This window comes from Carettochelys insculpta, chromosome 21 (assembly GCF_033958435.1).
Source record: "Carettochelys insculpta isolate YL-2023 chromosome 21, ASM3395843v1, whole genome shotgun sequence".
NCBI lineage: Eukaryota > Metazoa > Chordata > Testudines > Carettochelyidae > Carettochelys > Carettochelys insculpta.
In genome coordinates this window covers 367,810-393,414 of record NC_134157.1, presented here as the reverse complement: position 1 = coordinate 393,414, position 25,605 = coordinate 367,810, and the positions used below count along the sequence as shown (strand labels likewise).

General features: G+C 48.2%; 1 protein-coding gene across 1 annotated transcript in view; it reads right to left on the bottom strand.

Moving 5' to 3' along the window:
• Nucleotides 1–6,922: 6,922 nt before the first annotated feature.
• The window catches only part of LOC142023939 (uncharacterized), a 35,134-nt gene continuing 16,451 nt past the window's right edge, over nt 6,923–25,605 (bottom strand). Inside the window, exons 6-10 of the mRNA XM_075015419.1 lie at nt 17,886–17,999; nt 17,024–17,536; nt 15,153–15,266; nt 11,164–14,795; nt 6,923–9,862 (exon numbers count right to left, since the gene is read on the bottom strand). Coding sequence (XP_074871520.1) covers nt 14,209–14,795; nt 15,153–15,266; nt 17,024–17,536; nt 17,886–17,999 — 1,328 coding nt within the window. The 3' untranslated portion in view covers nt 6,923–9,862; nt 11,164–14,208. The remainder of the gene's footprint in view (nt 9,863–11,163; nt 14,796–15,152; nt 15,267–17,023; nt 17,537–17,885; nt 18,000–25,605) is intronic.

Sequence of the window (25,605 nt, the reverse complement as noted above, 5' to 3'; positions counted from 1 at the left end):
TAACCAGGGAGATATGGACAGGAGATTGCTGAGGCTTGATATGGAAATGAAGATATGTGACTAGTCTCATGGGAAACATGTGAGTCCTGGCCCCTTTTGTAATCGTGTTAATTTTGCTTTCTTCCATCTGTATAAATCAAGGGGTTTGAGCCCTGTATGGCGCTCACATTTTCTGGGTGCATTAGCAGAGCAGCTTTGCTAATAAACAGAGTGGTCTGACAAATTTGTGAGTCCTGAGTCTGACTTTGACAATGGTAAATTTTCTGAATGGAGAGGGGTAACTAGTGGTGTCCCCCAAGGGCCTGGAGAGACCCAGGGCCTAGAGAGCATGACCTGAAAGCCACCAGGGATGTGTTGTGGGTGGGAAGGTGTCACCTGGATAAAGAGGAGGTGGCTGTGTACATAGGAGAGTCAGATTCAGAGCAGGTTTAGCCAGAATGGGAGAAGGAATGGAATGGGAAAAGGTGGAAATAAAGTAAAAGAAGAATCAGGAGAGAAGCCTGAGGGGAAATGGTAGGAAGCTGAAAGGAGAAGGGCTAAAGTAAAGCCCTCCTGAGATGGGCAAAGCTCAGGGGAAAGAAAGGGGAGGGGAACATTTAGCAGGGAGAATTGGGGGTCAGAGATGGAATGAGTTGTGATGTGAATTAGAGAAGAGTGAGGGAGATAGACCAATACACTGATGGAGAGTGAGGGTGAGAGCCAATGCTGTGTGAAAGGGGCAGAAATGAGAAACACGAGAAGAAAGGAGACTGTGTCAGGGAGCTGGAGAGCTACAAAATGTTCCTGGATGTGAGACTATGACAATCGTTCCACCCCAGAGCTTCTGGGCAGGATTTACAAGTTAGCTCTAGTCAGCCAATGCTTCAAACCTATGGATGGCTGCACCACATATTCTGGACCATTAGAGCTGAGAGCTCCAGGATCTGCCTGGCTCCATTGCACAGTGGTGGGCAGTGACAGGTACCCACATCATAGCTGTGTAATGTGCTCACCCCAAAGGCAGTAGCAGTGAGTGGCAAGTACCTGGGCTCTCCATAATGGAGCTCTGGGCTCTTTGCCCAGTTCCAACCACAGTGATCTTGTGCTGTCTTCCAAGCACCTTGTGATCTGAGACAGAGACTGTCCAATACACCCCTGCTGGCTGGGGATGTGGGATTTGTTAGTGACAAGGGTTGCCATGTATTTGTGTAACCCTTCTGTTAACGCCAGATGCCTGCCAGAAGGGCCGGGTTCAACTCTTGTGGGGTTTTCCTATCAAGGATACAACCAACCGGCTCGAGCCCCCACCCAGTGGCCTGGGACAATTTCACCCCCGTGCTGGGTGCCTGTAAGGCGGTTCTCCGCCCCCCCCTTGCAAGCACAGAGTCTGAGATAGAAATGGCTTGTTTAATGACCGTAACCTACCCCAAGGTTACAGCGACAGATGCAGTGTATCTAAGCACAGAAGAGACAAAACCCCTTTTACCCAGATCCCATCCCCATATGCAGTAGAACCCAGTCTCTTGCTGGGGCTCTTGGCCCTTTACCCCACACACAGTTACAGGGTGTACCCTCTGCGGTGCAGTCCCAAACTCAAAGCCCACAGATACATCACCAGGGCAATACTAGCTGCCCACTTGTCTGTAGCCTCCCCTTGCTGTCACCAGCCGTCTGCCAGTCGCCGTCATCCGCCACCGTTCCTACCGGCCGCCCGCCAGTCGCTGTCGTCTGCCGCCGCTCCTACCAGCCGCCCGCCATCGTCTACCACCGCCGCTCCTACTGGCTGCCCGCTGGTCCTGCTGTTGTCCGCCAGTCCTAACCCCACTGCCTGGGACTGCCTTAAGGCAGAACCCAGTGATTTCAGCTCTGTGTGGCCTCAGCTGCCCCTCTGTGACTTCAGCTCTTGGTATCTCTAGTGTGGGGTTTCACAAACACCCTAGTATCCAGCTCTATCGTTTAACAGGTGGGGAGGGTTAGTCAAGCCAGGCTTACAGCGATATGACCAAGGCATAGGCAGGGCAAAAGCACTCAGCAAGCTGGCTCAACCAGTACCCCTCCCCTCTCTCTCACAATGCTTTAAACCAGGGAGCCCTGTGTTATCAATGTCTTACACAGCTAAGGCAACTGCCCTGTCCCCCACAACAACCCAGAGCATTGGTGAGATCTCACAACTCCCGCATTAAGTGTCAGCTTAAATTGTGATTTTACAACTACATGTTTACAATAGACCAAATCTCATGGCTTACTTGCTACCCATTAGGCTTTGCCTGAAAAGGTATCACACATGCACACCTTTTGCATTCTCATGCAGATGACCTCTGGGAGACTCATTCCTCCCAGCCTTCAGCAGCACTGCATTCCTTCTGCCACATTGCCTACACTTGGAAACACAAACAGCAATAAGGAGAGGTGATGTGTGAACTCACTCGCTTCTACACTGCTGCCCTTTGCCATTGAGCCTTGGCCAGTGGCTGGCAGAAGAGTCTCTCACACAGGTCTGTGAATGGCTGCTGACTTTTGAAGCAACACAGAAAAAGCAACCAAAATCTGTGCAAATAGTGAACTTTCCCCTCACTCCATGCCCTGGGAGGTCTGCTGGCCACATGCTGATCTTCCCTCTTGTTCCCACTGTGTAACTTGCATTCAAAGGCAGCTAAAATGTCTGAAATCTGCTGCTTCATTTGTTCCCCCATCAGTCATTGCTGTGGAGGCCACAGGGGTGTGGAGGGAGGACAGCTGCTCCAGGGGTAATGAGCAGAAACTGTGACTACGTTTGAAACTGTCTCCATTCGCTGTCAGGGCTGAAGGTTTATTTTCTGTCTCCTCCTTACTGAAGTCCCCAGCACGCTGCATCTGGCTACCAGGGAGCACTATGGCCAGTTACAGAGAAGTGGGTGTAACAACTGACCTCCCCCAGGACAGCTCCAGTCAGTACTTCCCATCATGGGCACGTTCCTTCTCCTGGTCTCTGGGGTCTGCCCCCAGCTCCACCAGCCCTCCACCTGTCCCAGACTCTCCTCCTGCAGTGGAACGGACAAGTTGGCTGGAGAGCTCTTGGCTTCTTCCAGACCTTGTGTGGGTGCAAACCCCTCCCACGTCTAAAGTCCACAGCTCCACCCCTGTTCTGGCACCCATAGTGCTGCACAAGCGTCAGCAACAGGTGAGCCACAAGAGATGTCCGACACTGGGAATAAATCCCAGGAGGGGGCTGAGTAGCTAATGGTTGGGACTGTCACACTATAGCCCTTGTTCTCACCTCATTGTGACCTTGTGCAATTTTTCTACTCACAGACTAGCACCGGGGTGGCACAGGTGTTCAGTGCTCAACTACTTCTATGGCTGGGGGGTCCAGAGTTCTGGTCAGTCAAGATGATGGGAGAGGCCTGAAAACAGACCCAGCCCTGAGCAGCAGGGAGATGTTTTCTACTCATGGCTTCTGGCTTGTCTCCTTGCACCCCAGCCCTGTGTTCTGTCCTTATCACTGGATAGCACCAAGGCTGGGAACTGTCCCATTGGACCAAGCAGATACAAATGACATGGGCTGAGGGCTTCATGTCTCCAGCCCCACCCACCTCACCTGCTGATGGCTATTTCTCTTGGCCCAAAGTAACTGCATGTCCCGTGTCCAACTGATGGCTCCAGCTCTCAGGTGATCCCTGCTCCAGCAAAACCCCAACAGCAGCAAGAACCTCTTCCTGACCACTCTTTCAGTGCTGAGGCCCTGACTGAACCCATCCCCACTGAGCTGGCTGATCCTGCCTCAGCCCCTCTCCCAGTGAGGTTATTGAGGTTGTGTGGGGATGTGCACCACCAGTATGAACAAAGAACTCGATATAAATATACTGCATGTTTTATAGGTAGGGAAGAAGAAAAAATATTAAAGTAAGAGATCATTAATGTGTATCGATCCTTAAGAATTGTACAGAATATGAAATCAAATTAGAAGAAAATTAATAACCCTGGAGTACATGTACTATCACCCTCTCTATCTACTCATGCTAATAAACACACCAAAATGGTGCATATGTAAAACAGCTATATAAATAAATCAAAGACATGGCCATTAAGTAAAAATATAAAAAATATGTACCAGAGCCCCAATTTAACGACAGACTCCCTTAGACTACTAAATCTTCAAATCTCCACTAAAGCTGCATTTACCAGAACACAAGCATGCTACAGACTCTTGCAGTTCATGAACCTATTCCTCTTGCATGCTAATAATCTACACATAGCTCAACTTTAAAATGCTAAACATCAACTGGAAATAGTCCTGTTCCCCTTGCAAACAGTAATACAATATTTACTGACACTGTAAAGGAGGCTTATGCAGTTTCCCTGGGAACTCAACTTGTAATTTGATTGATACTGCACAGATATAGAACAGTAAAAATAAGTAATAAGGCAACACAGACAGCAAACAAAGCTTCAAAAATGAAGAATTGAAAATAGGAAGGGAAGTAAAACATTGGATGGTTGGTCATGAATATATTAAATGAATATTTAGGATCCATGCTATGCAGGTGAAATGGAGATGTGTAAAAACGGATGACAGTTTGCCTGGTTTGAAACTCTCATGTGTGTGTCACCAACCCTGAGTAGAAGTCCCAGAGCACATTAACACATGGCTTCAGAGTTGAAGACAGGTCCCTGCTTCAAAGAGTTTGCAAATAGGGTCTTCATCCTTCAAAGCATCTAACATCACACCTCGTACTTGGTACTTCAGGAAGAGCCTACACTGAGAGATAAATTCAATATTTAATACATTTGAATATTTAACCTCAATATTATGCATTCAAATAGTGTCCACAAAGCTTCTTGAAATTCAACCAACCTTTTTTTTGTGTCAAATCTCCATGTCCCCATTGCCCCGTGGAAGTTTGACAGCGTGAGCATTGCATTGTGGGTAACTATCCCACAGTGCCTTAGCCCGTTGCTTGTGGGTGTTTCATGCTGGAATTCCTTGCACTGTCCCAGAATTCACTGCATCACTAACTGACCAAACAAAGAATGGGAAATTGCACCATTTCCTGCTGCTGCAGCATTCCAGTGCAAGCATGGATCAACGAACACTCCAACTCATAGCACAGATCCTTTCAGTAACCATAGCAGCTGTCAGGCAATTTGTCCAATTCCAAAGCTCAATGATGCTTGGCTATCCTACTGGTGCTGCTGCTGCCAAGGAGGATGGTTTGGAACAGCAATTGTCCCAAATGTGACCCAAAAATTCAGAGCTGGTGGCTGCCATAACTACATTGCTGACAGTGGAGTGGTGGCTTTGGACTCGAGTGATCAGCACCCACTGGTGGGATCACATCATTTTGGAATCCCGGGATGACTAGCAGTGTGTGCAGAACTTTCACATGTGCAAGTCCACATTCATGGAACTTTGTGATGTGCTGGTGCCTGCCCTGACGCGCAGCAACACAAAAACGAGGCCAGCTTTATGGCTCATAAGCAAGCGGCAATTGCACTGTGGAAGTTTGCAACCCCGACAGTTAACAGTCAGTGGCAAATCAGTTCGGGGTGGGCAGACCTAAAGTGGGGTCTGTGGTGATGAAGGCGGTGTCTCTTCAGGAAGACGGTGACCTGTGAGATGGACAGACTATAGTGGATGGTTTTGCTGCCCAGGGCTTTCCTAACTGCAGTGGGGCAACAGATGGCATGCACATCCCCATCATGGCCCTGGCCCACCTGGCATTGGCGTACATTCATTGGAAGAGGCACGTCTCCATGGACATGCAGGGATCGGTAGATCACAATGGTCATTTTACTGAGCTCAACATTGGCTGGCCAGGGATGGTTCATGCTGCACACATATTCCAAAATTGAGGACTGTTCCAAAAGCTCCTGGATGGGCCTTTTTCCCCAATTGGCAAATCAAGACCGGTGACATGGAGATGCCCACTGTTATACTGGGTGACCCTGCTTAACCTCTGCTTCCCTGTCTGATGAAACCTGACACAGGAGCCCTCGACCCCAGCAAGGAAAGGTTTAATCACAGACTGAACAGGTGCATAACAATGGTGGAAAGCACCTTTGGATGTCTGAAAGCGAGGTTCAGATGTTTATTGACCCGTTTGGACGTTTCTAAAGCCAATGTCCCAACTGTTATTACAGTGTGCGCTATTTTGCACAACCTACGTGAATCAAGGTGGGAGACTTTCCTGTCTATCTGAAATTCTGAAACAGAGGTAATAGGCAGGACTTATTTGCAGCCATCTACATTGCCATCCACCAGTAGCCATGCTCAGGCTGCAGCAATAAGAGACACTTTAAGAAACAGCTTTATGACTGATCTATAATGCATATACTACCTATGTATATCTCTGTCACAAAGCAAATTACCATATTACAGGCCCAACTTAAATGTATATCTCAAATTAAAAAACACAGGGAGGCTACGTCTACACGTGCCCCAAACTTCGAAATGGCCATGCAAATGGCCATTTCGAAGTTTACTAATGAAGTGCTGAAATGCATATTCAGCGCTTCATTAGCATGCGGGCGGCAGCGGCGCTTTGAAATTGACGTGCCTTGCCGCCGCGCGGCGCGTCCAGATGGGGCTCCTTTTTGAAAGGACGCCACCTTCTTCGAAGTCCCCTTATTCCCATGAGCTCATGGGAATAAGGGAACTTCGAATTAGGCGGGGCCCTTTCAAAAAGGGGCCCCGTCTGGATGCGCCGCGCGGCGGCAAGGCACGTCAATTTCGAAGCGCCACTGCCGCCCACATGCTAATGAAGCGCTGAATATGCATTTCAGCACTTCATTAGTAAACTTCGAAGTTTGGGGCACGTGTAGACACGGCCTAAGAGACCTAAAAAAGAGCCACCATGGCTTAACAACCATGTAAAAGAGGGAGTGAGAGATAAAAAGGCATCTTTTAATAAGTGGAAGTCAAATCCTAGTGATCAAAATAGAAAGAAACATAAACACTGCCAAATTAAATGTAAAAAATGTAATAAGAAAATCCAAAAAAGATTTTGAGGAACAGTTAGCCATAAATTCAAAAAACAATAGTAAAATGTTTTTGAAGTACATTACAAGCAGGAAGCCTGCTAAAAAAGCAGTGGGACCTCTGGACAATAGACATAAAAGGAGAAATCAAGGAAGATAATGCCATTGTGGAAAAACTAAATGATTTCTTTGCTTCAGTCTTCACGGCTGAGGATGTTTGAGAGATTCCCAAATCTGAGCCGTCCTTTATGGTACGCCCACATCTTGAGTACTGCGTGCAGATGTGGTCTCCTCACCTCAAAAAAGATATATTGGCATTAGAAAAGGTTCAGAAAAGGGCAACTAAAATGATTAAGGGTTTGGAACGGGTCCCATATGAGGAGAGGCTAGAGAGACTGGGACTTTTCAGTCTAGAAAAGAGGAGACTGAGGGGCAATATGACAGAGGTATATAAAATCATGAATGGTGTGGAGAAAGTGAATACAGAAAAGTTATTTGTTCCCATAATATAAGAAGTAGAGGACACCAAATGAAATTAATGGGTAGCAGGTTCAAAACTAATAAAAGAAAGTTTTTCTTCACACAGCGCACAGTCAACCTGTGGAACTCCTTACCAGAGGACACTGTGAAGGCCAGGACTCTAACAGAGTTTAAAAAAGAGCTCAATAAATATTTGGAGGTTAGGTCGATAGATGGCTATTAGCAAAGGGTAAGGAATGGTGCCTAGCCTTTTGTGGAAGGCGGGAGATGGATGGCAGGAGACAAATCACTTGATCATTGTCTTTGGTTCACCTCCTCTGGGGCACCAGGCATTGGCTACTATCAGCAGACAGGATACTGGGCTAGATGGACCTTTGGTCTGACCCAGTATGGCCGTTCTTATGTTCTTAAAGAAATCATACCATGCCACAATGAATGAATGCTCTTAGGTGGTGTGAGGGGGTTAAGTTGCAGAAAGCAGAATACACATGGTGGGCAGCTGTGCCTTCAGCACCCCCCAAATCCACCCAGTTCCCTCAGTCACACGTCTGCTGGAGCCCAGGGACTGTCACTGGCCAGCTGCACCTTCAGCAGCACTCACCCTCCTCCCACCTGTACATTCTGATTTGTGTTCCCCCCACTCCTTCAGGACAAGAAATCACACCAAGCTCGAATGAATGATTTTATTTTGGGGGAAGGAGAGGTTTAAGTAGCTAGAAAAAGAAACCTTCCCAAGGGTGCTTGAAGAGGCTTTTGCAGTGGCCCTTGGGGCTGGAGCAGCAGGGTAGCTTTGTTCTCCCTCCCGCATGCAGGGACTGCGACAGTGGAGTGTGGCCAACCTGTCCCCAGGGGACGCGCTGTGGGGACCATAACAACAGGGAGTGGGTACTCTCTCATGAGGGGACTTTGGCCAGCTGGTATCAGCTGATGCCCTCCTGGGTTGGGAGTCCCTCTGCAGCTGCAGCAGGGAGTGCATGACCCTTCACCTGCTCAGTGTAGCCAGACAGAATTCCCTGCTGTACTCCATCTTACCCCGTTAGGTGCCTCAGAGCACAAAGGACAAAAGGAAACAGCACAGTTTTGATGCCTGGGAGCGCAGATGTGCTAATCTCAAGCACAGTCTTTGATGCCTCAGAGCACAGATGTGCTGCCTCATCCCGACCCTGGACAACAGAAGAACACAGATAAGAGGGCTAACAGGCCAGCCGACGACCACAGGGCCTCAAACTGCCCTTGGCTGGTACTGATAATTGAGACGCCCACACATCGTTCCAGAAGAGGAATCTCGTGCCCATGCAAAAAGAATGTCCTGTCTTAATGATTTAGTTATCTCTGTCTTACAAGTGTAAATTAAGTTGCAACTCCCTTGTAAGAACTGGCGTCACAAAGGCAAACCAGTACAATTGGCATCTTTAGATAAGGAAGAGGGTACGTGACCCAAGGGGTACAAAGAAGGGTCTGGCAGCCCACTCTAACTGAGCTCCAATTACCTCTACCTGCTGGTTGGGTAAGGTCGTTGTCTCCCGAGGACCCAGGGGACGCCCTCCTTGTACTCTTCTTCCTGAGGGATTGAGTGAACAACAATGGCTACGCTGGAGTCGGAGGACGCAGGAGTGAGAATTACCTGCAATGTACTTTTGTGCACATTTAATGTTAAGAGCTCTGTAAGCTAAGGCGTTTTGTCCTTATATGTGTAACTTGTAATCTAACTGGTATGCCATATGTATCATCCTACTAGTAGTTAAGAAGACAGAGCAATAACCTTGTAACCACTAAGATTCTTATTTCTGCCTTTTAATGAATAGTAACCATTTAAGCTTCAGCCTGACTCCTTCCATTTACTGTAACTTGGCCGAACACAAACAAAGAACCTTAGCCGGTTTGGCTAAATTAGCATGGCCAGTGGTAAGGTGCAGTGAGAACTGAGCGCTGAGTCATGTTGCCACCACAGGACAGACTCCTGGGGCACCCGTCAGCCACCCTGGCTGCCCACTGCAAAGGGACAGTCTGTCCTAGTAGTTAAAGACTAGGGTGGAATAAGTTCTTTGCACCAACCTCTGGGGCATCCGTCAGCCACCTGGCTGCCCACTGCAAAAGGGACTGCCAGTCCTAGCAGTTAAAGACCCGGAAGTAATAAGGCTCACAGACCACTCATTACCCGGCCATCGACTAACACTCAGTAATAGCCTTTACGAGCTTTGCTGTGACCTCAGTCTGCTTTGCCGTGGACTCATGCATTTGTAACAATTGCTGCTGGTAGGGGTCAAGCATTCTCTTTTTAAAATTTGCTCGATTCTGCCACCACTCAGCTGTACTGTGACACCACTGGTCAGTGTCCTTTGTCAGAGTTTTTGTGCTCTGCCTCAGTGTTTTCCACGTGGTACAAGATCAGATCTTGTTTGCATTTCTTGCATCTTCTGGTTTTCCGCAACATTGGGCACTGGGTCTGGAAAATGAAGGTCAAAATTAAGGTACAATTCAAATACTGTGTTTGAAGTGCAATGAATGGGTCTCTGGGTGTACTATCACAGAAAGTATACTTCTGAAGGACACATGAGTTAAGGGACAGTAAGTCTGCACTTCACGATGGCACACTTGCCATCAGTTAGCCGGCACACTGCTTTGTGGACATAGGAAGTTATAAGCAATTGTCCTGTTTTGGTATCCTCTTTTGGGAAGGTCTGCAAAGCAGGGTCAGTCACTAGGTGTCCTGTGGCAGTGAAAAATGGATGGCTGCGTGTGGGGGTTTGATGCACAATAAAATAATGTAAAGAAAAAAAACTATCCAAAGAAAGGCTGGATGTACAGGGACATGGGAGGGGAAAAGCACAACAGAGGAATCCCCTGTGTGGTGTGGGGGATTCTTGAAAACTGAAAACAAATGGTGCTTGGAAAGGGACATAAGACGGGAAACACTCAGTAGAGCCCAGCAGCTGCGTGGTGCCAGTGGGATTGGGAAGGAAAATGCACAGCAGAGCCTAGCAGCTGTGGGATGCCAAGTGGGCCCAGGAAAATGCAAAGAAATGCTGGGTGAAAGAGACAAGGCATGGGAAAAGCCCAGCAGAGCCTGGAAGCCACATGGCACTGTGGAGTCCTGAAAATGCAAAGAAATGGAGAAAAAGAAATGCTGAGGGAAGGGGACATGGGATGGGAAAAGCCCAGCGGAGCCTGGCAGCAGCATGGTGTGAGGGAGTCACAAAAAATGACAACAAATGCTGGTTGGAAAGGGACATGGGGGGGACCCCTGCAGAGCCTGCAAACTGTATTGTGGAATAGAGCACCCACCAGCTGCTGCAGCCCAATATGAAGGGGCAAGAACCATTTAAAAAACACGTATGTGAAGTCCCATGCTTCTACATGTTGTGAAACACGACATCACCCTCCTAAAACTGACAGATATGGAGAGAGAACAGCTACTCCTGCTGTATGACCAAAAGCCTGGAAAATTTGCTAAAACACTGTGTGGTGCTATGACACCAGATCGCTATCTGGTTGCCTGGCATGGTAAGGTGTGCTACCATCAAAGCCACAACAAGTCAGGCTTGCCCACGAACCTCATGAAAAAAATACAAGAGTGCCTGGATGAGGCCCTTGGGGTCTCCAGAAAGGAGAAGCGCTCCATCCCAAGAAACATTAACATGCTGTTCTGAGGGGCAGAGAAGCACAGCTAGCAAATCTGTACCCATACACAACTCCATAGCTGTACCCACCCCCAACCTGCTTCTAGCATGCAGAATAAATACTCACCCGAACTGCATGTTCCAGGGGGCTCAGGGACCAGCATGAAGGTGATTGGCATGGAGGGGAACCAGTTCCAGGTCATTTGTGAAGAGCTCTGGGCTGTCTGGAACAACTTTCTAAGTCCCCTGCTCATTGCTCCTTTCCTCCTCTCCATTGCTCTCTTTCTCTGGGCCACCCTGCTCCTCCAGGCCCACCCCGAACTCCATACAAGGGCCACCACAAATGTCATGATTCTGTCCAGGCTCCATGGTGGGGTCGCTGCCCATATGCATGTGGAGCTGTTGGTAATAGTGGCAGGTCTGTGGAGCCACCCTTGACTGCTGGCTGGCTTCCCAGACTTTTCGATAGGCCTGACAGAGTTCTTTAATCTTCACCCGGAAGTAATCTCGGGCAGCCATCTTGTGTGCCATCTGATTATAGATGGCTGCACTTCTCTTGACCACTCAAAGTCTCTTCACCACCAACTGGTCTCCCCATATGGCAATGAGATCAAGAATCTCCTGGTGGGTCCAAGCTGGAGCTCTCTTGGGAGTCTGAACTGCTAGTCAGATCACTACCTTGAGGAGTGCTCATGATTGCAGTACAGGGCTACCTATAATTGCTACCGATGCAGTGCAATGTGATGGGCAAAAAGATTTTTTCATACTGGATGCCTTTTCTATTTGCAGGGCTGGGCTGCTGAATTCCAATTCCAATTTTAATTCAAATTCAATCAAAACTTCATGGGCTTACTTTGACCTTCCTACACACCTGACAGCAGTGCACAACGAAGTGGCCATACTTGGGAGGTTCACCGTGTAGCTTTGTGGGATACATATGGGACACTTCTGGAGGCTAATATGTTTGAATTAAGAACATGGTGCTTCCATACTTGCCTTGATTCAAGATTTTAAATTTGAAATAGATTCTATTCCTGTTCCATAATATTACTTTGTAATCAGTATTACAGCTCAATAAATCGAGTTAAAAGTATTATGTGTGAAGACTATCATGTTTTAATATTGAGCTAAAGCCTTGAAGTTTGAACTTATCTCATAGTGTAGAAGCAGGCTCAGAGCACACCCACTGACTCCTAAGAGTCAGAATTCTACCAGATAGCAAAGGTCTGGCCTTAACAGTTTGCAATTAGTGCTACCCAAACGAATTCTGGAGCTTCATGCAAATCATTTGTCTGGAATCCAACTCCAATTGAAAGGCCAAACATTCATTCAGTTTTAACAATTTAACATGCATTAGTAAATTTTTAATTTTTAAAAATAATTACTAAGACCAGAGTTTTCAGATATTTTTACACTCCAAAAATTGTTAACAGAATCCTTTTCTTAAGCTATTAACACCTATGTAAATTTTGTTTGAAATGTAAATCATGCAAATGTCTTTGCTAGGCCTTTGGTTCCAATATTCATCCACTGAAGCATGAATCCTCATCTACAAAAGCAGCCTCAGTGCTTTACAAACAGAAAAAAACATTAATACAAGGTGAAGTCAGATCCTGCAATAAGATTGGCTAATGCTGACTCTCTCAGCTGTCTGCTCTGGCCTGGATCTGTCTTCCTCCAAACAAAGTACATTCTACCCCAGGCTTTCAAAAACCTCCAGGCACATGACTAACTGTTAACAAACTCAGCATGGCCAAAAGCAAACTCTACCTTCTGATACTAAGTGAAAATATTTTGGTCTAGAATTGCAGAGGTTTCACCATTTACTGTTTGCTCTGCAAGACTATCAATGAAAATTAACAGGGTGCTGCATTATTCTCTCCTCCCTCCACTCCCATTCATAGTTTTGCTGGCCTATTTCAGATCGTGTACTTATGTCACCAACCAGCTGGCAATTAATGCCAACTCCTCGTCACTCCAGACTCAACAAGAAAAGGGAAGATCCATGTGGACTAAGCTCCCCCTGATGCATTAATAGGACAACAGATTTCTCCAGAAGCACCATGTCTCCTAGGTAGCCACGTGCCCCCCAGCCCTCAGGATGCCCCTCACCTGAAGTTCTGGCACCCTCTCACATAGCCTGCTTCCCTACCAGCCTCCTGCCCCGGAAAGTCCTGTCCCCTGTATGTGTCTGACACTTGCTGCAGCCCAGATGGGAGTCAGGATTCCCAAATAAACTCCCCACAACACCTGCACCTCCCCACACAGATGAAGGCATCCACCCACTTCCTCCTTCCATTGTCTATTCTGGTGTAATCTGCTCCTCCCAGCCCCAGCCCAGCTGGGGACTGGGAGACAGTCCTACCGCAAGGAGTTGTGGACACCAGCAACTGCCACCCACCTGGGCATCAACAAACACACCACAAAATCCTCACCCCGCACCTCCCTAATACCAGTCCTCACACATTCCTATCTTCCCCAACCTGTCCTGTGCAGTCTGTCCCCGTTCCCCAGAGGGGGAGAAGAGACAGTGCTGAGTTTTGCACAAGCAGCCAGCTGCTGTCAGCCAAGTAGTTTTTCTCCTCTTCCAGCTGTGGCAGAGCAGATGGGAAACAGGATGCCCTCACATCCTCTCCCATGTCCCCTCCCCACTGCCGCTTACTCCTCTCTCTCTTTCTGCTCTTTCCCTACTAGCTAGAAGAGGCAATCCTCCATCTGCAGCAGCAAGTTACTCCAGCTGAGGGAGAGGTGCCCCCTTGCAGCCAGGTAAGCAGCTGCATGGCTGTGCTGTCGCACAGCTCACAGGGCACCTGGCTCTCTTGTGTGGAGGAGTCTGTGACATCCAGTGTGGAGTCAGCACCAATTGAAGCATTTTCAATGCTCAGGACAGCAGAGAGGCTCTTCACTGCATTGGTTTGCTGATGATTAATGCCCTGGGAGCACCAAATGAAGGTACCTCACATGCAAGCTCTTTCTTCTGTGTATTTTCCAGTAGGGAATAATGTGAGAGTTCAGACTGAAGCTATCCCTGCTGTTAATGCAGCTTTTCACACAATGCAGATATTTATGGGTTCTTTCTTATATGGACTGTCTGATATCAGGCAAGGTTCGATCTTCAAATGAAACTTGTTCCACAGTCAGAGCATTGAGAGATTCTGTCCTGTGTGGCTTCTCAGATGTTTAAGAAGTTATGAGCTGGACTGAAGCTTTCCCCCCACCCCCATAAACCTTTATGGGGTTTCTTACTTGCACAAATTCGTTCATGCCTAGTAAGGTTTGTGCGCCGATTGAACCTCTTCCCACACTCCAAGCATTTAAAGGGTTTCTCTCCTGTATGGATTCTCACGTGGGTAATAAGGTCTGACCGCTGACTGAAACTTTTCCCACACTCCAAACATTTAAAGGGTTTCTCTCCCGTATGGATTCGCACATGGGTAATAAGGCCTGAGCGCCAACAGAAACTTTTCCCACACTCTAAGCATTCATACGCTCTCTTTTCCCTGGGATTTCTATGCTGGTCTCTGATTTCTGTGGGATCCTTGTGTCCTCCTGCACATGTAATGGAGTCATCCACTTTCTTCCTTGGGCTGTTTCCCAGCTTCTGCTCTGACTTGTCCCAATTTCTCCAGAGTTTTCTCTGTTCCAAGTACTGCAAACAATTTCCTTCAGCTCTTCTCAAGATGGGTGCTTGAAGTTCCTGTTCCTCAGGAACTTTCTTCTGTGGAGTCCCATCCTTGTCTTCACTAACCCATTGATCACCTGCTGGGGGACACAGAGAATCCAGGCAGGAGTCATTGTCTGGGCTGGTACAAAGGACTGAAGGGAGAATAGCAAAGGGGGAAAAACAATCACTGAGAGAGACTGAGAATTTGGATTCTGCTGCCATATCCATCTAACTACTTCTAGAGATATCAAGACAAGGAGAAAATTCATGACAGCTGACAGAGTGCAGGGGCGGTGGGCACAGCACTGAGCAATATCTGCTATGACACTTGCTTGGCACAGCCTGACCCAGGGAACATGAGGCAGAACTGAGGGGCTCACACCACACTCTGGGAGATTTAACCTTTACCTTTCATTTGCTGGACACTTTCTGTGTGAGTATCATCAACTCACCTGTGCTGCTGCCTCTTGGGCTCTTCCTCTCCTTGGAGGCCTGGAGATTTGGGACCCATGACTCTTCCCCTTCTTCTAGCCAGGTGATCAGGGCAGGCTTGGGAACGGATAGTCCTGCATAGGGGCAAGATCAGGCATGAGCAGAAATCACTGAGGATTGGCTCGCAAAGGGCACAACCAGAGTTTAACCTGAGCCCATGACTAGGTCGGGGTTCTGGGACCTGAAAAATAAGAACATGGTCAATGAGCCCCCTTGGAGGTGGCTGACTTGTCTAGTCGGTGGGAAGAAGCATGGAAGCGTATGGCTCTCACACCATGGAGCTGCAGATGGGTGGGCTATTCGATCCATTCCCCTTCAATCTAACTGATCAGGGAAGCACCTGACTAGCTTCAGAAATACAGGCCCCTTATCTTCAATAGTTAAGGGGACAGGAGTCCTTACCCAGTGAGGTCACAGTCTCATCGTTCTGCAGCATCCTGTCCCTGTAGGGTGCTCTCTGAACAGGGTCCAGCAGAGCCACCTGAACCTTGATGAAATACACAGCCACCTCCTTGAAGGCCACAGCACCTGAAAAAACAGGTGCTTCCCACTCAGACCCTGCAGTCCCAGCCACAACCTTGCTAGTCTTGCAGGAAGCACAAAAAGAGAGCAGCTCTGTGAGGACCAGAGGAGCAGAATCCCATCCCCATGCTGCTCAGAGTGGCCAGGAGGTTGCAGGGGACAGAGAAGGGTAGAGTTCTTTGTCTGTCCCAGCAGACAGAGAAGGGCAGCATCTTTTTATTAACCATACAGCTATCATGCTCATGCCTGCACGAGAAGCAGGGCTCTGGACAAGGAGCAGGGACGAGCATCCCTTTCTATAGCACTACACTATCTGCTGGGGGGGGCGGGGGAGGGGTTCAGGCTCCGGAGCTCTGCTCTGTTTACTCTGCCCTGTCCAGGAAAGTTATTTCCTCTTTCAGAAATAGGGAAATGTTCATCCTGGTGAGCTGGGAAGGAGTGTGGGGTGCCCGGTCCCTGCAGAGCCTACAACTCCCTGCTATGGCTGGCTTGAATGAGCAGCTGGCTCCTCAATGCATCTCTGGATCCCGGCTGCCCCAGCTATGAGGTAAATGGCATGATTGAATGTTAAACAATGTCCAGACCTGTCAGCTTCACTGTGACAGGAGCCTGTGAGAAAGGTGATAAAAAGTTATAACGTAAAATGGAACAATCACTGGAAGGAAGCCAAGAACTGGTGAACAAAGTGTGTCCCCCAACATCTCCCTATTTCAGGCTCATTTCCTTCAACTTCACAGGTGACCCCCATGCAACCCTACCCCAGGGATTGCTCCATCATCCCTCCAGTGCAACCCCTGCCCCCCAACTTCCCCACATCCTCCTTCACCCTTGCCCCCATCCCTGTGCCCCCCGTCCCCCCTCATTCTTTCCCCTACTACCTCTTTCACACGCTCCTGCCCCCCACATTCCTGTGTCCCCTCTTCCCCTCATCCTCAGCAACTTCTTGCCCCCCCAAACCCTGTGCCTCACTCCTGCCTCCTCCCATCCTCCTTAACCCAGCCTGTCCCATCACCATCCTTCACCTCACAAGTGTGCTCCCAAGTGTCCTCTGGCTCTCACGCCACACTACACAAAGGTCTGTGCCTGAAGCCAGGATCACATTAGTGCCACTGGGAGCAGCCTAGGGCCAAACCCTGCCCCTGCAGCCTGAGGCACCACTCTTGGGGGGCGGGGTGAGTCTCTTTCCTGTCCTGCCCTGGAAGAGGCTCTTGGGAGAAGTGGGATGGGCCCTGATGGAGAGTCCCCTTTCTCAGCTCTCCCCAAACTGAAGCTTCCCCCGACCCCCACAAGCCTTCATGGGGTTTCTTACTTGCATGGATGCGTTCATGCCTAGTAAGGTTTGTGCGCCGATTGAATCTCTTCCCACACTCCAAGCATTTAAAGGGCTTCTCTCCCGTATGGATTCTCACATGGGTAATGAGGACTGAGCGCCGACTGAAACATTTTCCACACTCCAAGCATTTAAAGGTGGTCTCTTCTCTGTGGATTCTTCTATGGCTACTAAGCTTTGCATGCGGATTGAAACTTTTCCCACACTCCAAGCATTTATAAGGTTTGTCCCCTGTGTGGAGTCTCTCATATTCGATAAGGGCTAGTTTTGTTCTGAAACTTTTCTCATAATGACAGCATGTATCTGCTTTCTTCCTTGGACTGTTTCTCTGGTTCCTCTCTGCACTGTCCCAATTACTCCAGGGTTTTCTCTGTTTCAAGTACTGGAAAAAATTCCCTTCAGCTCTTCTGAAGAAAGGTTCCTGCAGCTCCTCTTCCACAAAAACTTTCCTCTGTGGAGTCCCATTGTTGTCGTCGCTCATCAGCTGATCACCTAGTGGATGACAGAGAGAATCGAGGCAGGAGTCATTGTCTGTGCTGGTACAAAGGACTGAATTGGGAAGAACAAAGAGGGAAAGCAGTTCCTGAGAAAGAGGCTGAGAATTTGGATTCTGCTGCCACATCCCATCTAAACACTGCCAGAGAAGTCAAGACAAGGAGAAATTTAATGAGAGCTGACAGAGCGCAGTGGGGGCACAGCAATGAGATATCTATCTTGACACCTGCTTGGCACAGCCTGACCTGGAGGAGATGAGGCAGAACCAAGTGTGTGTGTGGGCGGGGGTCCTGTCCTTTTCTCTCTATTTGCCGGATACTTTGTGTCAGTGTCACTGACTCCTCACCTGTGCTGCTGCCACTTGGGCTCTTCCTTTCCTCAGAAGCCTTGATGTCTGGGACCCACGGCTCTTCCCCTGCTTCCAGCCAGGTGGTCAGGGCAGGTTTGGAAATGTGGAGTCCTGCGTGGGGGTGAGATCAGGCGTGAGCAGACAGCACTGAGGATTGGGGCTCTATGGCCCTCAAAGGGCACAGCCTGAGTTTAATCTGAGTCCACAATCAGCTGGGGGTTGTGAAACCTGACGGATAGGAACATGGTCAACGAACCCCCTTGGGGAAATTTGACTTGCCTGTGGGAAGAGACATGGAAACGAACGATTCTCACACACTGGATTTGGCAGGGGGAGGGCTATATAACCCTCTCACGTCCAATCTAACTGACTTGGGAAAAACCTGACTAGATTAATAAACACAGGCCCCTTATCTTCAATAGCTAAGGGGACAGGAATCCTTACCCAGTGAGGTGACAGTCTGATACTTCTCCTGCATGATGTCCCTGTAGAGATGTGGCACCTGAAATTTTTAGTATCATAGCCCCATTTGATTTTTGAGAAACCTTCATGCCCCCACCTTTTCTTTAGCCTCATTGCATTCCCCCTTTTAACAAAAAATTCACTTCATAATTTAAAAAACACAAACTTGTTATAAACATTTTAGTTAGCACAAAGAGGGAGCCGTGCTAATCTATGCACTATCAAAACAAAAAGCAGTCAAGTAGCACTTTGAAGACTAGCAATAGTTTATCAGGTGAGCTTTCGTGGGACAGACCCACTTCTTCAGACCATCATCTGAACAAGTGGGTCTGTCCCACGAAAGCTCACCTAATAAACTACTTTGCTAGTCTTCAGAGTGCTACTTGACTGCTTTTTGTTTTAATTAGCACAAAGTTTTTCTCAGCCCAAAATATAATAAAAATGTAATTTAACATCAGAAATAGCAAAAACAAAATAAATTTATTGTGAAAGATGGTGCTGCATTTTCTTCACAATTTGGGAAATCCTAGGTTTGAAAGATGAAAGTGTGCAACACATATGATTTTGGATCTACAGTCAATTTCTTTGTTTAATTTTTAATATGACTAAACTTGAAAAGGTTTTTCCACAGAGGTTTGTTGACAAAAACAGAAGAATAATACATAGCGCTTCTTCTCCAACTTTTGAGTACATTGGGAAATATTTTACCCAAAAATCCATCAAGCTGGAGTTTTCAAAATGATCTTTCGCACCAGAATCATATTTTATTTTGAGTGCTTCTTCTTGCAATATTTCTGGCAATGAATCAACATATGCATTGAGTGGATTGCACATTAATTTTTGAATGGGGTTGCCAGAAAAGCTGTCTGGAAAATAGCAGATGAATTCAGCAGCAAGGCAGTCCAGATGAAACAATTTTGTTCTTCACATCCTCTTTAAAAAGTTCTTGAAAACCACCAACAAGTGATGAAAATGTTGGAGAAGATGAAAAGTTAGGTGTCTGAGGTTGTGTTTGACATTTCCAAAACTGGATTTTTTTTTGTAAATGCTTTGATGATGTTGTGTGCTATAATATTTGCAGCATTGTTTCCCTAGAGCTTCAAATTGAGATTGTTCAAAGATTCAAAAATGTCCACTAGGTATGCCAGTGAAAGTTGAAATGTTTCATCCATAAATGCATAACATAACTCTTCTTTTTTCTGTTGCCTAAGGAAAATTTCCACTTCGTCTTTCAGTTCCAATAATCTCAAAAGTATGTTCTCCTTGGAAAGCCATTGTACCTCTGTATGAAACAAAAAAGTTTTATGATCCACTCCAAAATCTCAGAAAAGAGCTGCAAAAAGTCTTGTATTTAAAGCACTTCTCTTCACAAAATTGACAACTTGGATGGCCAAACTCAACGAGTCACATAGGTAATCTGGAAGGGTTTTAGTAGCTAATGCTTGGTCTGTCTATGATGCAGTGAATTCTGGTTATGACTGGAATTTTTTCTTTCACCAATGTCATAAATCCAGAGGGCGAGCCAAGCATCAGTGGAGCACCATCTGTGCATACACCAACCAGTTTTCCCCATGAAAAGTTAGTTTCTTTAAAAAATTCAGAAATCAGAAGCCTTTGACTCCTTCAAAAAAGCAGTTCTTCTCTCACAGTTCCATTGTTAATTCATCAAATGTAGACAAACAACTGACAGCACTGTACTAGACCAGTGGTACTGTTGCACTGAATTGCAGAAAAAGGAGAAGCCAACACTGGTCCTCAACTTGAAGTTTAAGATCTTTCACCAGGTTGATGGGACATTTCATGGAATTGTCAGAACATGAAATTTCTGATTCTTTTTTCTTGCTTTCGACACCAAACACAGTATCTGCTGCTTTCAACAAGCAAGGATTCACAAGAGTTTCTCCAATTGTGCTTTTTTGACTTTAATAAGCTATACTCTTCTGTAAGATGCTGTGTACTGTCATTTTAATAAACCTGCTGTTCTCCTGCTGAGAGAGTTACTCCTGCCTGCGGACAGGCTGCAGAGCTTGGGGACCCCTGAACCCAAACACACTGGTGTTAGAGGTGGGATGTACTGCACCCCAACGATGGAGCATCCAGCAGTAAGTGACGGGGGCCCAGGAGGAAGAAGGGGACCAGAGATTGTGCTGATGGGCAGTGAAGTGCAATTCCCCAAGGCGGAAGGGCCTGTGGCTGAACCCGAGCAACTGCAGTCGTGGTCCTCGAGAGGGGGTGTCACACCCGAGGAGGGTTTACTCCTGGGAGTCCATTGAAATCTATCCCAGAAGGTGGAGGTGCCAAGGGCCTAACCCTGGAAACAAGTGACCTGCAAGGAGGCTGAAACACTGAAAGAATGCTTCCCAAGAGAGTGTGGTCGTGGTCCTTGACAGCGCGTGTCACACCAAAGAAGGGGTTCTTCTAGGAGTCTGTTGGAGTCTATCCCAGAGGGCAGGGGGCCTATGGCCTAACCCTGGGAAACGTGTGACCTGCAAGGAGTCTGGTGCACTGAAGAGATTCTTCCAGGAATCGTGGGGTGCAGCAGGCATTGGCCTGAGAGTCTGCAACCACAAACTCTGCTGTGAAGTGGCAGCGCCTGGAAACTGAATTGAGATTAAAGGAGCTGGACAAGGCAGCATGAATGTGCAATGGCAGAGCTGAGGGTTAAGGAAACTCCTGCACAGTGAGCCCAGATCAGGGCAGGGAACCCTGGAGTGCATGGAGCTCTGAACCGAGTGGCCTGCCACACTTCAAGGAGGGAAAGACTGATTCTAACCTATCATCTATCTACTAGTGGCCAAGACAGGCCTGCAAAGTGATCCTGGGTGTAGGTGAAACCCAGGAGTTGGTTGTGGCTCAAGGGAGCAGTGCCCCTGTGGAGCCAGAGAAGGGTGAGTTGTTGTTTGGAGGAGCTCTTGAGGAAGAGAATTTCCCTGAAACTTTTCCTGAGCAGTTTGTGAGGGCTGTGGAAAATGGGAGTGAGGTGAAGGAGAGTGAAGAGGAAAGGTGCTTGTCTGTAAGAGCCAGAGCCAGCCCTTAGCCTGTGGAGAAGTTTGTTTCAGTTCCTGATGGCCAGGACCTGCCTGAGTGTGAAGCCACTGGCTGTGCTTTGCAAGGGTCCAAAGCAGGCAGTGTAAAGGTTTCTCAGGAACTGGAAGTTGGTTCAAGTAAAGTGAAAACTATAAGGGAACGTGAGCAGCTGTGATAACAAAGTGACTGGGTGTGACCAGAGTACTGGGAATGTGGTCCTAAGCAAGGTCACTTGCAGGAGAGGGCCAGCAATTCCCCATCTCCAGCTGCTTGAAACACTTATATTCTCATAATGGACTCCACTTCTGATTCCATGGGGTGGCAGAAGCTGGAGGTGGAAGGACAAAGGAGCTGTGGGCCTGGTGGGCCAGTAAGGGATAAACAGGGATTCCTTCATGTGGATTCTGCATCTGTGACTCACAAAGCAACTTTCAGAAAGCAGTTTGGTGTGCAGATTTCTAGACTGGCTGGGAGAGGGCCGTCTCACTGAGGATCATCAGTGGCTTAGCTCTTGTTAGAAGGAAAGCCACATGCAGAGAGATCAGATTTCCAGCCCACGGGGCAAGGGGAAGATTAGAACTTGGTTTTACAAAGGAAAGGGCTCAGCCATTTAGCCCCAAAATGCCAGATTCTCAAGGCTGTTACACAAAGGTTGTGGTATACCAAACAGTAATGTAAATGTACAATTGCAATAGGTTTGTTCTTGTTAGTCACGCTGACTGCTGCAACCAACGGATGCTGCCACCAAAAGCTGTAGAATTGTACCATGTACTGAATGTTTGGCAAGAACCATGTAACTTGATGACATTGATGTAGAAGCATGAATTGTATGTTGAAGGAGTCTGAAATTGTGAAATGTCACCGCTGTTTGCTATAACTAGTCTTGCAACCTCTCATATGAGAATGAACATTCCAAACCTATTGTGGGATATAGAAGGGAAACTGAAGCAAACAGCCATTTTGATGGTATGCCTAAATGCCAAGGAAGAAAAGCATTTGTACTTTCATTTACTGGACAGTGACTGAATTCCAAACATTTGCTGGAGCAGCTGTATGGACTGGTGAGCAGATGGGGCAGGGGCCTGGGCCCAGACCAGAGAGGAACTGTTTGATCTGCTGGTGCTGCAGCAGCTGTATGGGCTCTGCCTGCCTGACTGGAGAACAGGCTGATGGACTGGAGGCAAAAGCAGGGAGACCAAGCAACCCAGAGAACCAACAGGACGTGCCTGGCTGTGTCACACGAAAAGGGCCAATGCCAAGCTCCTGCCATGGAGCCTCCCCCGGCAGCACTATGCTATGGAGGTGGTACACATCAAGGGGAGCACCAAGGATATAGACGGTGTCCTATCATGCAGGGAGGGCCCTGAACTTCCCCAGGTCACTGCCTGAGTGACCCCGCTCAGCTCGGTCTGGAAGTGGGGAGAGATGTGATGTAGTGGGGGATACATGTATATGTGAGTGGCTCTCAGAGGGTGTGGGGCTCCTGCTGAGGGTAAGTGAGGTGACCCGATGACACCTCTGGACTGGAGACAAAGGAGGAGGTGGAGCCGGAGGGGTCTGAACTGGAATTGGGAGTTCGGAAGCAGTGAGTCTGGGCTGGGGGAGACAGAGAGACAAAGGAGGTAGCAAGGCCCTGGCTGCAGGGGCCCCTCGGGGCCAGCATCCTCTCCCCAACATGGATTAGACTGACTGTCTCTGCCTGCTATACTGATTCTTCTGTAAGATGCTGTGTACTGTCAGGTAATAAACCTGCTGAATGAGTCACTCCTGCCTGTGGACAGGGTGTGGAGCTTGGGGACACCTGAACTCCAATCACAACACCCATCTCCTCAACAGGCACCCGTACCTGTAACAGGAGCTCCCCACTTAGCCCCGCTTGTCCCAGCCATAACCCTCCTCGTCATGCAGGAAGCACAGAAAGAGGATAGTTCTGGGAGACCCAGAGAAGTAGCATCCCACCCCCACCCTGGTCAGAGTGACCAGGAAGTTCCGGGGGACAAAGAGAAAGCAAGAGCTCTTTGTCTCTCCAGCCAGACAGACAAGAGCAGCATCTTCTCATTTACCATGTTCCTATTACGCACATGCCCCTGTGGAGAGCAGGGCTCTGGGCAAGGAAGAGAGAGAGGAATCCCTTTGAATGTCACTGCACTGTCTGCCTCAGGGGTTCAGACTCCAGCGCTCTGCTCTGTTTCCCTGCCCTTTCCCGGGAGGTTATTTCCTCTTTCAGAATTAGGGAAATGTCCAACCCCATGAGCTGGGAAGGACTGTGGGGTGCCCGGCCCAGGGTCCCTGCAGAGCCTGCTAGTCCCTGCTGTGGCCAGCCTGAGCAAGAGGCTGGCTTGGCTCCGTGCCTGTGGGTCCCAGCAGCCCCAGTTACAATGCAAAGCGTGCTATGGCTTGTTAAATAATGTCCACACCTGTCAGCATGATGGCAGCACCTGGGAAAAGGGATGAAGTTATAATGCAAAATGGAATGATTGGGGTAAGGGAGCAAAGAAGCGGGAAGCAAAATATGCCTCCAGTCTCATTCCTGTCCAATCCATGGATGCACCTACATGCAGACATGCTGGGGACTGCCACATCCTTCCTCCCGTACAACCCCGTCCCCAGCTTCCCCATATCCTCCTCCACCCCCCTGCCACCAACCCTGTGCCACCTTCTGTCCCCTCCCATCCTTTCCTAACGTCCTCCTGCATCCCCTCCAGCCCCATCCCTGTACCCCCTCGTCTCCTCAAATTCTTCCTCCTTCACCCCTTTCTGCACCGTTTGTATGCCTCCCTCCTGTTCCCTCCCATCCTTCTCCACTCCCTCTTACCCCCTATTCCTGGGTCCCCTCCTCTCCCCATCCTTCTAACACCCTCCTAAACCCCACAATCCTGTGCCCTGCTCCTGCCTCCTCTCATCCTCCTTCACGCAGACCATCTCCTCCCATCACCCCCTCCTGTTCTCCTTCACATCCCGCTACCCAAACACACTGCTCTGTTCTCATTTGCCCTCTGACTCTTTTGCCACCCTGCACACCATGCTGGGCTGGGCCTGGGACCACGATTGCTCCCGGTGGAGCTGCTGCAATCTGGGACAAACCCTCCCCTACTGCCTGGAGTACCACTCCTGGAGGGGGGTCTCTCTTCTGTCCTGCCCTAGAAGAGGCTCTTGGGAGAAGCAGGATGGGCCCTGCTGAAGATTCCCCTTTCTCAGCTGTCACCAGACTGAAGTTTTCCCCTGGACTCCCAAAAGCCTTTACGTGGATTCTTACTTGCATGGATTTGTTCATGCCTAGTAAGGGTTGGGCACCAATAGAACATCTTCCCACCCTCCAAGCATGTAAAAACAAACAGCAGTCAAGTAGCACTTTAAAGACTAGCAAAATAGTTTATTAGGTGAGCTTTCGTGGGACAGACCCACTTCTTCAGACCAGAACAGACTCAATATTTAAGGCACAGAGAACCAAAAACAGTAAGCAAGGAGGACAAATCAGAAACAGATAATCAAGGTGAGCAAATCAGAGAGTGGAGGGGTGGGGGGAGATCAAGAAAGAGAACCAAAAGCAAACATTCTTGTTCTTGATCTCCCCCGCCCCACCCCTCCACTCTCTGATTTGCTCACCTTGATTATCTGTTTCTGATTTGTCCTCCTTGCTTACTGTTTTTGGTTCTCTGTGCCTTAAATATTGAGTCTGTTCTGGTCTGAAGAAGTGGGTCTGTCCCACGAAAGCGCACCTAATAAACTATTTTGCTAGTCTTTAAAGTGCTACTTGACTGCTTTTTGTTTTGATAGTATATAGACTAGCACGGCTTCCTCTCTGTTACTATTCAAGCAGGTAAAGGACTTCTCTCCTATGTGGATTCTCCCATGGATAACAAGGTCCGAGTGCCAATCAAAACTTTTCCCTCACTCCAAGCATTTAAACAGGTTCTCTCCTGTGTGGAGTCTGTGATATTCAATCAGGTATAGTTTTGTTCTGAACCTTTTCCCCCACAATGACAGCATGTATCTGCTTTCTTCCTGGGGCTGTTTTGCTGGTTCCTTTCTGATCTGTCCCAATTTCTCCAGAGTTCTCTCTGTTTCAAGTACTGGGAAAAATTTCTTTCAGCTTTTCTCAACATGGGAGCCTGCACTGCTCTGCATCAGGAACTTTCCTCTGTGGATTTCTACCCTCATCCTAACTCAAAAACTGATCACCTGCTGGGGAAGAGAGAGAATCCAAGCAGGAGTCGTTATCTGGGCT